General features: G+C 53.7%; 1 protein-coding gene across 2 annotated transcripts in view; it reads left to right on the forward strand.

The window, feature by feature from the left end:
* The window catches only part of Stk40 (serine/threonine kinase 40), a 38,474-nt gene that overhangs the window by 21,957 nt on the left and 2,556 nt on the right, over positions 1-13,961 (forward strand). For both annotated transcript variants that reach the window (XM_036177233.1, XM_036177234.1), the window contains 9 exons: positions 537-656; positions 2,056-2,141; positions 2,452-2,595; positions 5,025-5,252; positions 5,890-5,942; positions 11,564-11,679; positions 12,613-12,757; positions 12,875-12,994; positions 13,363-13,447. In XM_036177233.1, coding sequence (XP_036033126.1) covers positions 545-656; positions 2,056-2,141; positions 2,452-2,595; positions 5,025-5,252; positions 5,890-5,942; positions 11,564-11,679; positions 12,613-12,757; positions 12,875-12,994; positions 13,363-13,447 — 1,089 coding nt within the window. In that variant the 5' untranslated portion in view covers positions 537-544. The remainder of the gene's footprint in view (positions 1-536; positions 657-2,055; positions 2,142-2,451; positions 2,596-5,024; positions 5,253-5,889; positions 5,943-11,563; positions 11,680-12,612; positions 12,758-12,874; positions 12,995-13,362; positions 13,448-13,961) is intronic.

Consider the following 13,961-nt stretch of genomic DNA (forward strand, 5'->3'; position numbering starts at 1 on the left):
GTACTCCTCAAACTTTGTGGGCAAGAAGTACTAAGCATCATGTATAAGGGGCCATTTCCCAGGGTCCCCCAGCCCATCTCTCCTTGGAGATAACCTGGGTGGGGGCGGTACCACAGGTCTTGGAGCTGTGAGTATTGGAGATGGGGGGCACTTTGAGAAGAGCTGCTCAGGGCTGGGGCTTGGTTGCCTAGGCTGTCTTTATAGAGGTTTGTCTTCAGCACCCACACAGTCCTCTTGGGATCCCTCTGGCCCTTTACAGCAGATGTGCCCACCCCCACTCCCTCTATGGTACGCGGCTGCTGCCTTTAAGGACATCTGCCATTGGTGTGGAATGATTGTCAAGTAAAGGAGCTGTGGCTCTTTTGTCCTCAGGAACCTTGGGTGCTCCTCCTGGTGGGGAGCAGGTGGGGAGAAGGTGGCGGCGGCGGCGGCGGCGGCGGCTGTGTGATGTATCCTCGGGTTTGACTGCCTGGCTGGGTTCATGTAAGAGAAGTTGTTGGTTTACTCAACAGAAGGATCTTTTCTGTCTTGTCCAGAACTGAGAATGAAGCGGAGAGCATCAGACAGGGGAGCTGGGGAAACGTCGGCCAAGGCCAAGGCTCTAGGGAGTGGCATTGCTGGAAACAATGCCAAGAGAGCAGGGCCGTTCGTCCTGGGTAAGTGGCTGACCCTGGGGGAGCAGGGGTGGCCAGGGCGCAAGGGCTCTCATTCTGACCTATGGGCAGCAGAGTAACGTGCCCAGCAAGGACCCTGATCTGTCAGTGGAAAACCCAGGGCTGAGGTCACTCCATAGCAAAAGTTTGTGTCACCACACCAGCTTTAGATAAAGAGCCAGGCTCTTACCTCCCACTCCCAAGATAAGAATTCCAGAGTCTCAACAAGCTCACAAAAGCACATAGCTACCTTAGAACCCTTGACCCACCATTTAAGGCACTATTTGACTTTCTTGAATGACATGACTGATTTCAGTGTTTTGTTGTTTTGTTTTGTTTTGTTTCTCCAGAGCTGAGGACCGAACCCAGGGCCTTGAGCTTGCTAGGCAAGCACTCTACCACTGAGCTAAATCCCCAACCCTGATTTCAGTGTTTTTTAATAGAATTTCCATGAACTTCTTACATTTATTTAGTTTTGGGGATGGGTGTTTTGAGACAGGATCTGTCTCTATGTAGACCAGGCTGGCCTTGGACCCACAGAGTTCTGCCTGCCTCTGCCTCTACCTCCCAACTGCTGAAATTAAAGGCCAGTGCCACTATGCCTGGCCCTGAACTTATAGAATGCTATGGAAATCCTTTGGAATCGAATGTTTTCAGCAGGCTGAGGAGCAGCAGGGCATCCTGCATGGTGTCTGAGGTCCAGCCAGTCAAGGTTGTTGCTGGCTAGGGCTGCAGGTAGTGTGGGCTCTGGCACCAGGGGCTTGGTGGGACTTTTGCTTTAGGACAACCTTTGGGACGTACAGGCACAGCCTACTTCCAACTTTAGATACCCAGCAAATAGCTCCTAATGGCGTCTGCTACCAGCAAATGGCCCTGTGCTGTTTGTAGGGGTGTAGAGGTAAACAGTGATGAAGATGGGTCACTTCTGCCCTCACAAAATTTGACATGTTTTTTGGGAAAAAAGACTTCAGCTGAGTACTCGAAGGAGATGAACAGGATGGGGCATATGTGAAGAAGATCTATGGATAGGGATGCCAGGGAAGGCCTTAATGTCTGGCCCAGGCTGGCCTCAAGCTGGCCATCTTCCTGCAGGAGCTTCCTGAGTGGTAGGGTTACAGGCATGTACCACACTAGACACTGGAAAGCCCTTGTGAGGAATGTGTCAGCAAAAGCCAGGTATATATCAGGCGGATGCACACACGACCTCTCCACTCTGTAAGATGTGGAACTCTCCACCAAAGCCAGGTTTATGTCAGGCACACACACGTCCTCCTCCACTTTGTAAGTCATAGAACTCTCCACCAGAAGATTTGGGGGGACCCAGTAGGTATAAAGAGAACATCTAGTAAGAAGGCCTGTGGTGATGTTCTGGAAAGGAAGCTCATGGCTTTCTGTGCCGTAGGTCCCCGTCTGGGCAACTCACCGGTACCGAGCATTGTGCAGTGTTTGGCGAGGAAAGACGGCACAGATGACTTCTATCAGTTGAAGGTAAGCAAGCACAGGCTGGGACCCTCAGAGCCAGAGCTGCCCTAGCAGCTGTCTCCTCTTTGCCTTCACCCCTGCATCACCCGGGAGCAGAAGTAGCCCCATTTCTTCCTGACAAGCCATCAGGTTCACAGTCTCACTCGGCTCCTGATTAAAGAGCTCTGCATGAATGACAGGCTGTCAAGAAAAGCAGCTGCCAGCGTGCATGCCTGTGTGCAGTCAGGCGCAGGCATCACACGGCAGAGGTGAACCCCCATCCAGCTGTTCTGGGGGGGGAAGCATTTGTTCTTTTTCTTTGTGTGCTTCCCTAAAGATCCTCACCCTCGAGGAGAGAGGAGAGCAAGGAATAGAGAGCCAGGAGGAGAGGCAGGGCAAGATGCTGCTGCACACCGAGTACTCACTGCTCTCCCTGCTGCACACACAGGACGGTGTGGTCCATCACCACGGGCTCTTCCAGGTGAGTGGCCCCGCTCCTTGCCATGCCTGGCATCTGTTAGAGCCACATCTACTCTGTGTGACGCCCAGTATTCCTTCCCTACCAGCTGCCAGGACCTGAGTAGGGGGATTTGGAATCAGGCTAGGGCCATGCTGGCTGCTCCAGTACCCCCAGTGTGATTTCAGCCTACCAGGATTGGTCACAAATGACAACTTACAGTGGCAGGCTTGCTTGGAGGAGCTGCTTTTCTGAGGGAAAAAAGGAAGTCATTTAATGTCTCCATGCCATTTCCAGCTGTGTTGTCTAGATTGGCAGGCTGGACTGGAAGACAGAGCAAGAGTCGGGGTCACCTGTGGTCAGCTCCCACAGTGTGACTATACCACAGTCCTTTTGCCTGCCTAGACATTTCAGGTCTCTGAGCCCCACACCCATGTTCTAAAGAACGGGGAGAATGATAGCTGCACCTGCCCTAAGGCGGGTGGGTAGTCCTGGCCACTGTGACACCTGTTCATCATCACCATTGTTCCATGTCAGTGGAACATGCTAATGAGGGTGAATTGTAGCTTCCCAGCCTGGGATAACAGTAAAATCCCCCCCACCCACATCCACACCTGCCAAGCTCTTATCCTTAGACTTGCTGTTAGAGGCAATTCCAGAAATTGGAGCATTTTCCTTAAACGGAAATGAAGTCGATTTTAGTATCTTGATTCTGATATCTTCGTATGCTTGGCCTTCATTTGCATGACAGAACAGAGGTGACCAAAAGTACCTTGAGTGGTTATCTGTGTTGAACACTGGGCCCAGACCCTGCAGCAGGCAAAGCCCAGGTCTGACCATGTTTTTAGGAGAAATCTGCTATTTGGTCTGTTTCCCAGAGGGCTTTACCTATCTGCTGGCAATGAGCAGGCCTTCTCCAGCCAGCAGGACCCAGCATACATGTCGCACAGTTTTTGTCACACTGTGGGCCCTGTGTCAGCAGCTGAGCCTGGCTGCAGCAGGTTTTGGTTGGTTGGCTTACTTATCCTTGGTGTCAGGGAGGGAGGGTGTAAAGGAACAGAACATAAGGGGAATTTACTGGCTGGCTCCCAGGCTGTGGATCCAGGTAATCCCACAATGGCTGCTGAGGACAGGAAAGCAGAGAATCTGGTAGTTCAATTCAGTCCACAAGGCTGGGTACTTGAGCAGTCCCAGTCTGGTGTTGAAGGCCTGAAGAGAGGGTTGGGCTTCAGTCTGGAAGCCCAAAGTTAGTTCTTATACTGGTGATGGAGTGCTGTAGTAGTAGGGTAGATGGACTTGGCAGGGAGCAAGGGTAAGTGGGCAAAAGCAGGGTCCCCCCCCTTTTTTCAGATTTTTGAGATAAGATCTCATCACATCTTACCAACCTAGAACCGGAAATGCAGACTAGACTGGCCTTGAACTCATAGAAATCTGCTTGCTTCTGCCTCCTGAGGGCTGGGATTAAAGGTGTGCGCCACCGTACCTGGCCCTGTTTCCTTCTTCCATGTCCTTTCACATGGGCCATCACCAGAGAATGCTGTACACGTATTTAAGGTTGATCTTCCTTCTTCAAATAATCAGATTAAGATGATCCCTCACAAGTGCATCTCTTGGCAGTTAGTTGATTATAGATGCAGTCAAGTTGACAACCAAAGTCAGCCGTCACACACTGAATACTGTGTAACCCAGCAGCTTCCCAGGAGGGATCACTCTTAAACTTCTGCAGTCTTATGCCTGGAGTGGTGGCACATGACTTTAATCCCAGCAGACGGATCCCTGTGAGTTCGAGGCCAGCCTGGTCAACATATGAAGTACCAGGCCAGTCATTACTACATAGTGAGACCCTGTCTCAAAAAACTAAACAGAAACATCTGCAATCTTGGAGGTGGATAAGAGTGACATTGGTGAGCCGGGCAGTGGAGGTGCACACCTGTAATCCCAGCACTCGAGAGGCAGAGGCAGGTGGATCTCTGTGAGTTCGAGGCCAGCCTGGGCTACAGAGCTAGTCAGGATAGGCTCCAAAGCTACAGAAAAACCCTGTCTCAGAAAAAAAAAAAAAAAAAACACAGAAAAGAGTGACATTGGTGAGAGCTGGAATCTGGGAGTGCAGCACCAGGGGCCAGTGTCACTGCCGCAGTGCTGGGCTGGAGGACCAGTCGACTTGAAATGCCCAGTGCTGACCCTAGCCCTTGCCCTGTGATGAAGCCTTCATCTGAGAAGTTGAATTTGAGCGTGCTGGGTATATCACTTGACCTACAGGAAGCTGAACACTACCCCATCAGGCTGTGTGGGTCTCAGTCTTCCACTCATTGGCTCCTGCCAGTTTGTTTCAGTGGTTTGAATAGCCACCTGGGTGTGCCTCACCCAGGGCAGCAGAATTCAGCCACTTCCCTCTGGACTTCAAAAGGAGGGCCTTAACCCCCTGGTTTGGCCTGTCTCTCCTCGCCTCCCAGGACCGCACCTGTGAAGCGGTCGAGGACACAGAGTCTGGCCGGATGGTGAAGAAGATGAAGAAACGCATCTGCCTCGTCCTGGACTGCCTCTGTGCACACGACTTCAGTGACAAGACCGCCGACCTCATCAACCTACAGCACTATGTCATCAAGGAGAAGAGGCTCAGTGAACGGGAGACTGTGGTCATTTTCTATGATGTGGTGCGCGTGGTGGAAGCCCTGCACCAGGTGAGGCCCAGGACCCCATGTGCCGCAGTAACAGCATCCTCCTCAGCTCCGGCTTAGCAGAAAGCTGCTTGCTTCTGACTATCTGCTGTCCTGGGTGAGGCAGCCCAGCAGAGCCCAGGCAGTCATTCCCAGGCAGTCAAGAAGCTAAATTAGAGCCTCCCAGCTCAGGGATAACTGTAAAAGACAGTGTTACACAGGCTAGCTGAGCTTTAGTAAGACTGGGATGTCAGTACCCTGAGGTGGAGGACAGAAGCGCTTGAGCCTCCTCCTGGGCTCTGTGGGCCAAGTCTGGAGGACTCAGTTGCAGAAGGAAAGCACTGGCTCTTTGCCCCACCTCCAGGCTGCAGCTTGTTTTCTCCGTGGGATGGTTGATTGAGGGAGGAGGAGGAGGAGGAGGAGGAGGAGGGGGAGGCGGCGGCGGCGGCTTTTCCCACAAGCTGCTGCTCTAGAATGAGAAGTAGCTGAGGAGACTGCTAGGCCACTTCTTACCCACTTGAGATGCATGCTTGATGAGGCCTAATAGACAGATCCTAGGGGGTTCTTGCCTTCCCAGACCCTGATGACCCTTCATCTTTCAAAGCGGACCCCATCCCACTTCTTACTTTCTGGTGCAAATCATCCACTCATTGGTTTTCAGAAAAACATCGTGCACAGAGACCTGAAGCTTGGGAACATGGTGCTGAATAAAAGGTAAGTGTGCCTTCTTCCTCCGAGAAGTCTTCAAGCTGGGCTGCATGCTGCAGCTACCCAGTTCTCTGCGGTGTCTGTGGGATTCTGACTCAGAACAGCCCAGCATCCAGGCATCCCAGGACTGGGAATACTGTCTTGCTGAAACCAGGGGTTCAGAGTCATGGAAAGGAAGAAGCACTGGCACTCCCAGTGTGGGCAGAGCTGCCTGGGTCTTGGAGGCGTGTGGGAGGTACAACAGATTGCTCTCTTGGGCACTGGCCCCTTCAGCCATGATTAGGGCAGTAGTGTAAGGTTTCAGGACCCACAGGAGGAAGCACTGCCGGGCTGCCACAGTCCTAGAAAGGCAGCCCTGGGAAGAGGGACACCTCACCTGCTTCCTTGGGCCTCTCCCCTCCCTTTCCCTTCTGGGCCGGGCAGCAGCACATACTCGTAGCACAAGTGTCATGGTGGTGATTTGTTCCATGATGTGGTCAGCCCAGGAGGGGCCCCACTGTCCTTGTACAGTAGCCAAAGCCTCCCCATGGTCATGAGGAAAGAAACTGTAGGGAGATGGGCTGCACAGGAGGGACAAGGCCCCAGGCTTCACAGCTGCAGCCTGATGCACCGTCGGGTGGTACTGTACAACAGTGAAACTACCCTCCTCTCCACCATCTCCTTGGCGTTGAACTACAGACTTGTTTCTGGGGTGCTGACCAGAAAACACATACCGAGGACAGCATGGAGCTGGCTGATTAGGAAGGATGAGCAAAGGTTTGCCATCTTGAGAACATGAAGGGATGAGAACCTCAGTGTCACACTCTGCAGAGGGGAGGGAGGAAACAGGAAATTCCAGGGCTTCTTTGACCCCATCTGGCTAAGTGAGGAGTTAGGGAAGATGAAGGGGCAGGATGTGGGGTGGGACCTGGCTCAGTGCCCACCCTGCCTGCCTCGTATCGGAGATTGCTTCTTCGCTTTACTTGCTAAGTGTGTTCACCCATGCGTCCCGTTACCAACACTGAGCTTGTTTCTCGTCCATAGAAGTGGAGTGACCCCACCTTCCTGCAAAAAGCAGCGCAATACAAATAGATGCAGAATTGCCGGGGGGGGGGGGGGGAATTCCTAAACACACTCCCAGTATCAATTCTAAGAGAGCCTGAGGTTTCTATGAGTGAGACAGAAAGAAGAGACTCCCACTCCTCAGAGGAAGCTGTGGGGCCTGCAGTCCCCCAGGCTTGGCTGGGACTCAGGAGAGGAAGGTAGGTGTTGGAGGGCGCTAGCCACCTTGGCCTAAAGTTGTGGACAGTCTTAAGATGACTTAGCATGTCAGTGTGAGGGTATCATAAGTTTGAGGTCAACCTGAGCTATATAAGCAAGAAAGACCCTGTCTTTAAAAACCTATAACAAAGAGGAAAACTTGGGTCCTGTTAGTTCTAGGCCCTTTGTGGGACACTGAAGAACCCATGTTCCAACCAGCTGGACTGGAGAGCCTGGGCTCTTGTTAACAGCTGCTTGTTGGCTTGCTGGCTCTCTAAATGAGCATCGTGAGGGTTGTCATGGAAACATGCAGAGGGGCTCCTGCCTGGTAACCCGCACCAGTGTGCGTGGCCTCTTTTTTCCACTGGTGGTTCTGCTTCTCTCCCTCTCCCAGCCCCCACCTCCACCCCACCCCCTGCTGTATGGGCTGAAGGAGCACCTCTGGAGTCCTCGGCACAGCTGTATGTAGCCTGTCTCAAGTGACTCGGGTGCAGAGCACTGTACCTCTTAGGACAGATGGAGTCCAGCTACCTTTCACACGAGTACCCAGACTCTCAGGAAAGGCTCAAGGAGACATAGCATGGAAAGCCCCTCCTCATGTTCCCAGTTCCTCCTGGGCATGCCAGCCCTTTCCCACCCATCTTGCCCAGGCTCTTGTGCTAGCCAGTGGAATGCAAATGGGCTGAGAGTCCCCAGGGAAGGGAATGGGAAAAAGCAAGGGCTGAAATCTGAAGTCCTTGGGGTTATGTGAGGCTGACTGTGGGTTCTTTCTTCCTCCTTCCTCTTGGGTAGGCAAGTTGCATACAGTTCCTAGAAAAGCAGAACACTGTGGTAGCCCAGAGACCATAGCTGAAGTGTGACTCACCCAAAGCAGCCCCTGCTGACGCACATCACCCCGCCACCCCTTGATGCCCTTACCCTCCTGTCAGAACTAGCTGAGGGGTCTGGGACTCCTGGGGAGCTGTTTGCCACCCTGCCAGTGTGGGTGGTGGTGAGGCAGGCAAGCATTGCCAAGCCTTAGGAGGTCTCCGGGCTGACCATCACGTTTCCTGTGGGAGAGACTCCAGGTACCTCAAGGGTAGGACAGCCCCCACAGGCAGAAAGTTGGCCATCCTGCTACAGGACCTAGAGCAACAACACTAATGCATGTGCTCCAGGACCAGTTGTCACCCATGTCGGAGACAGTGGCTTTCCTGGGCTGTCCTGGGCGTACCAGCTGGCATAGAATAAGAGGCTGTTGGCAGCTTCTTCTGGCAAGCCTGGAGCTCTGTGCCCACTGTAGACTGTCTTCTTACCCAGTCTGATCCAGCCTGATCCTGAGAGTCAGGCTTTGCCATTCCCCCCCTCATAGAAAAGAACATTTGAATTTAGCAGGAGCTTCACACAGCAAGGAAATGGCAGAGGCAGGATTGGGCCCACTGCCCCTGCTTGACTACCCTCCCAGGATCCCACGCCGGAGACCACAGGATGCATCTGTAGCCACAGTGGCTGGCACAGAAACCGGGTGCTGTTCTGTGAAACCTTACAGTCCTGTGTCAGGAGCAGTGACAGAGGGGGCTCACAGCTGGGGCATTCCACATCCCAACATGCAGATGAGCCTCACTGGGACCCTTTGTCTGCAATCTTAGGCTCTATCCTGCAGGGCATCCTGGGGTAGAGCTGGAGCCCACATTTCCACTGGGAATGTAGAGACAGACTGGCCTTTGTTTGTGCCAAGCCCTTTGCCAGCAGAATTCCCTGAGGTAGCTGAAGGGCTCTCAGAGCCTCTTGGATGCAGCTCCTGGAGAAATCCACTCACAGCCACATACCCTGCTCCTGAGCCCACTCTGCCACTGCCCTGGAGGCTCTTCTAGAAAGACATGCACAAGGCCCCTCATTGAGCATCTCTCCACTGTTCCCCAGCTGCCATGCTCGGCCAGTAAGCACAAGCCAGTGCAGTTAGGGAAGAGATACCCCTCTTCACTGGTGCTCCCCTAGGGCCTCTTGACAAAGGCCACACTCCTTTTCATCCCCAGCTGTAATGGGAGTTCCACACCATGAACTTCCTAGAAAGGTTCCAAGCCCAACGCCTCCTGCTTGACAATTCTCAGAGAAGATCCGATTTTCCTAGGACACGGTAGTCTAAAACTCAAGATGAGTTAGCCCGGGAGAACAGAAGGGAAAGTCATTTGGGGGCGGAGCTTTTCCCAGGGGGCTCTGAGGCTGACAGAGCTGGGCTTAGACCTCCCTCCCAGTTCTCCCAAGCTGTGTGACCTTGGGCAGGTCCCTTTACTTCTAGACCTTAGTTGTACCTTCTGATGAGGAATTGAAAAGTCTCCCTCACAGGCTTTGTGGGAATAAATGAGAACAGTCCACCTGAGTCCTGACAAAAGGGTAGAAGTGCCCAGGCCCCAAAGCCAGCTCTGGATTTCCTGTGTGCCACCCTCTATTATTTCCTCTGTAACAGCAGAGCAACATCTGCTTGTCTCGGCTCCCTTCCTTATGCCAAGGGCTCTCCTGGGAGGCTGGCCCAGCTTACTAGAGGCCTCTTAGCCACATTCCTCACTGGTGTCAGCCTTACCTCCCAAAGGCCCTGCTGCTCCAAATGAGGAGCGTCAGGAAGCTACAGTCAGTGACGTGCTAGGGTTCATAATTTGGGGGAATGGGGCTGGTGTGTACAAGCCCTGGCTTTGACCTCTAGCACTACAGCCACAAAGGTTGTTGGAAATAGACAATACATTGTCTCATGGTGACTCCGAAATGTGCCCACTAAGCCTGTGTGCATGATGCGGTGTGGCTACAGCCCACAGTGACCTGCTACACTTCAGGGCAGTGCCTCATTCACAAGCCAGTGTGGCTTCTGCATGCTGAGCCTCCTCAAGCCTGTGCAGCTGAACCCCAGAACTCTTGAAGAAAGGCTACCTGCTCACATCTGTTAGCAAAGGGAACCCCACCATGGCAGAGCTGGCCTGGCAGCATCGCCGACTCACAGTGCCTTCCCTTTCTGGAGTGAACTCCCTCTCTTTGAGGCCTTGAACCAGTGGAGACCCAGACCTGCATTGCTGACCATCTGCTAGCTATTGGGCTCATGGCTAGCCACCTCATATCAACAGCAGTGTGCATGCCCTACCGTGAAGCAGGAAAACTTCTCCAGCCTTCCAGTGCTGAGCTTCCCGGGGGCGTGGCCACAGTGGGGTTTTAGAAAGACAGAGTGGTTGAGACTGGTTAATTGTACCACTGCTCTGTGCTGGCACCCTCCATTCCCATTCTGTTAGCTCTGAGGATTGTGAGGACTGGGAAGAGCTGAGATGACACACTCAACTAATTGGATGCCAGGGCTCTTTGGAGAGACTAGCTTCCCCAGGGAAGACAGTTCAGTTGGTTAAGTGCTTGCCAGGCAAGTATGGAGGATTTGAGTTCAGATCCCTAGTTTAAAAAGCTGGAATGGTGGCATGGTCCTATAATCCCATCCCTGTTGAAGAATAAGCAGAGGATCCCTGGGACTTGCTGACCAGGTAGTCTTGCCAAATTGGTGACCTCTGGGTTCAGACCCTTTCTCAAAAAATTATGTAAAGGGGGCTGGAGAGATGGTTCATTATCCATAACTCCGGCCCCAGGGGATCCAGTGCCCTCTTCTGGCCTCCACAGGCACCAGGCACTTATGTGGTTGGGATACAAGCATACATGGAGGCAAGCTGAGTGGTGGCGGTGCACACCTTTAATCCCAGCATTGGGAGGTCGAAGCAGGTGGATCTCTGTGAGTTCAAGGCCAGCTGGTCTGCAGAGTGAGTTCCAGGACAGCCAGGATTGCACAGAGAACCCCTCTTTTGGAGTGGAAGGTGGGGTGGGGCAAACAAATACATGCAGGCAAAACACCCATACACCTAGTGTATTGAACACTAGAGAAAGATGCCAGATGTGGACATTTGGCCTTTATAACATGTACACACACCGACATACACAGAGCTGTCAGCTGGAGGGTATGACATAGGATCAGCTTCCACACTCCACCAGAACATGTGGAAAGTTCCCATGGGACCAGAGTTCCCATGTGAGGCCCAGGCCTGGTATACTGTGGTATACTGGACTTCCTGCCAAGAGGATGCCTCAGACTGTCCTCTCTGCAGTGGCCACAGCACACAGTGAGAGGGAGGCTTAAGTAAGGCATTCGTGTCTGCTGGTCTTTTTCCTGTGTGTGCAAATGGGGGAGTCATATTGAAGTGCGGGTTGCTCTCGACTGTTCCAGCTGTAAGCTGTGCCCCTGAGATTCAGCCAGAGCAGAGGTTCAGGGGAGGTGGCTGCTGTCCTCTTGAAGAGAAGCCTGGATGCTTTTGTGTAGAGTAAGGAGCCTGACCCAGCAGGGGACCTGGCTCTGGGGCCTCTGTTCACTCTCTGCCTCCCATTCTTAGGACCCACCGGATAACTATCACCAACTTCTGCCTTGGGAAACATCTTGTGAGTGAGGGGGACCTGCTGAAGGACCAGAGGGGGAGCCCTGCCTACATCAGTCCTGATGTGCTCAGTGGTATGTGTGGTCCCCACATTGTGGCAGTACACTCCTTGAACAGATGGTAGCGTGAGGGCAGGCCCTGGACTAGGTGCTGGGCTTTCCTGACCCACCCTGTCTAGATCTCCACTCTAATGGAGGAACAAGCCATCTGCCCACATGAGGTTAGAGCCATGAGAGAGGGATGGACATTCCAAGAGAGCATGTAAGGGCGCTAAGGGTTTCTCTGTGTTGTTTTGGAGCCTGTCCTGGATCTCACTCTGTAGACCAGGCTGGCCTCGAACTCACAGAGATCCACCTGCCTCAGCTTCTCTAGTGCTGGGATTAAAGGCGTGCGCCACCACTGCCTGGCCAACATTTTCATTTTTATTTCTGTTTGCCTTCTCATTCCTCTCCCGTGGTCCTCTGGTCCCCTTTCCCCCTCCAGATAGTCCCTCCAGCTTTTGTGGTCCAAATGTCCCGTTACAGCCTCCTTTCCCATCCCCCTCCCTGTGGTAGGGACATGCAGACCACTGACAAGGAAGCTGGCAAGGTCGATGAAGCTGGGAACAGGCAGTGAGCACAGTAAATGACATCTGTGTCAGAGAACTCATCATCTAGTAGAGACTTGGGGCAGGGGTGGGGGGGGGGGAGATGAGGCGAAGAAAGGGGGTATGGGGCTGCCAGCTGTGTCTACAGACGCACTGACTGCCTGCTCTGAGCTGCTTTCCTGGGTGTGGGTAAGTCTCCTAGGCTGATGAAGATGATACAGAGTCTGGCAGAGCAGGGCAAGGCGGGTGGGCTGCACATACCCTGGCCTCATCCTGGGAGCAGGGGCTGGCGAGCATACAGGAGCTCTGGACTGCACTGTGGGTAAAAACGGTGAAAGGGTCTGAAGCAGAGGTGGGACTTGGAGTCAGTAGCTGCCCAGGTGCGTCCTTCCAACCAAGTGCTCATGTGCTTTGTCCCCAGGCCGGCCGTACCGGGGCAAGCCTAGTGACATGTGGGCCCTGGGTGTGGTTCTCTTCACCATGCTCTACGGCCAATTCCCCTTCTACGACAGCATTCCACAGGAGCTCTTCCGCAAGATCAAGGCTGCGGAGTACACCATCCCCGAGTGAGTCCTGCCTCCTGGGAGGGCTGGGGAAGGGATCAGCTGGCCCTCTGGGATTTCAGGGAAGAGACAGCAATACTGTCACCCTGCTGAGGCTTCTTCCTCTTCCTCCCTGTCCAGGGATGGGAGGGTCTCTGAGAACACAGTGTGTCTTATCCGGAAACTGCTGGTCCTTGACCCCCAGCAACGCCTGGCTGCTGCTGCTGTCCTAGAGACCCTCAGTGCCATCATCGCATCTTGGTAAGTGGGCCTGCACAAGGTCTGCAGCTCAGATGCTCTGCCGCCCTGCTCAGCCGAGCAGCCCTCTTCTCTGCTCTACCATCAGCTTCAGAGTCTCCTAAAAGCAGGGCTAGGAGGGTGCAGGCAGAGTACAGAATGGGCATCTCCTGCCTGAGTGGCATGCCGACAATGAGGTGGGCATTGCCTTGCTGAGTTCCTACCACAGCCCTGGCAGCAGGGGATGTCCACTCTTTATTGGACCAGAAGATAGAGGCCCAGAGCAGTCAGCCATGTTAGGCAGGTACTGACTGGGTCCTAAGAGGACTGACTATAGACAAGTCAGGAGCAGTAGGGACCTGTCTAATCTGGCATGTCCCCCTTCCCTGCAGGCAATCACTGTCCTCTCTGAGTGGGCCTTTGCAAGTGGTTCCAGACATTGATGACCAAATAAGCAACTCTGACAGCTCCCAGGAGGTAAGTGTGGAGAGGGAGGCCAGGTTCTGGCCTGCCTGTGTCCCGTCCACCCGAGGTCCCCAGCCTGTGTCCCGTCCACCCCCGGGGTCCCCAGCCTGTGTCCCGTCCACCCAAGTCTCCAGCCTGAGCAGAGACAGCTAGTTGACATGGGGTCATCTATTGGAGAAAGTACTGGGTGATGGGTGGGACAGAGACAAGAGTGCTAGGCAGCAGCTGTTGGTGGTCTCAGGGCTCCCCCAGGGGGAAGTTGGACCTGAGCTGTTACAGTGACCTTCCCTGGGAGCTCCCCAGCAAGCAGTGGGCAGGTAGGACCAGGAAGGGCCGCGCCTGGGAGCCCCGTCCGGCTCCCTTCAGTCCACCCTAAGGCCTGTGGTCATATTTTTATCCCATTGACCAAGGAAGAATCTGAGGATCAGAGAAGTAAACCCATGTGTCCACAGTCACACAGCTTGACAGCAGGGCAGCTGTGCCTTGGTTCCAGAAGCCTGCCTGCTGCCAGTCAGGACTTGCCTCC

The sequence above is a fragment of the Onychomys torridus genome, chromosome 2 (genome assembly GCF_903995425.1).
Source record: "Onychomys torridus chromosome 2, mOncTor1.1, whole genome shotgun sequence".
NCBI classification, from domain to species: domain Eukaryota; kingdom Metazoa; phylum Chordata; class Mammalia; order Rodentia; family Cricetidae; genus Onychomys; species Onychomys torridus.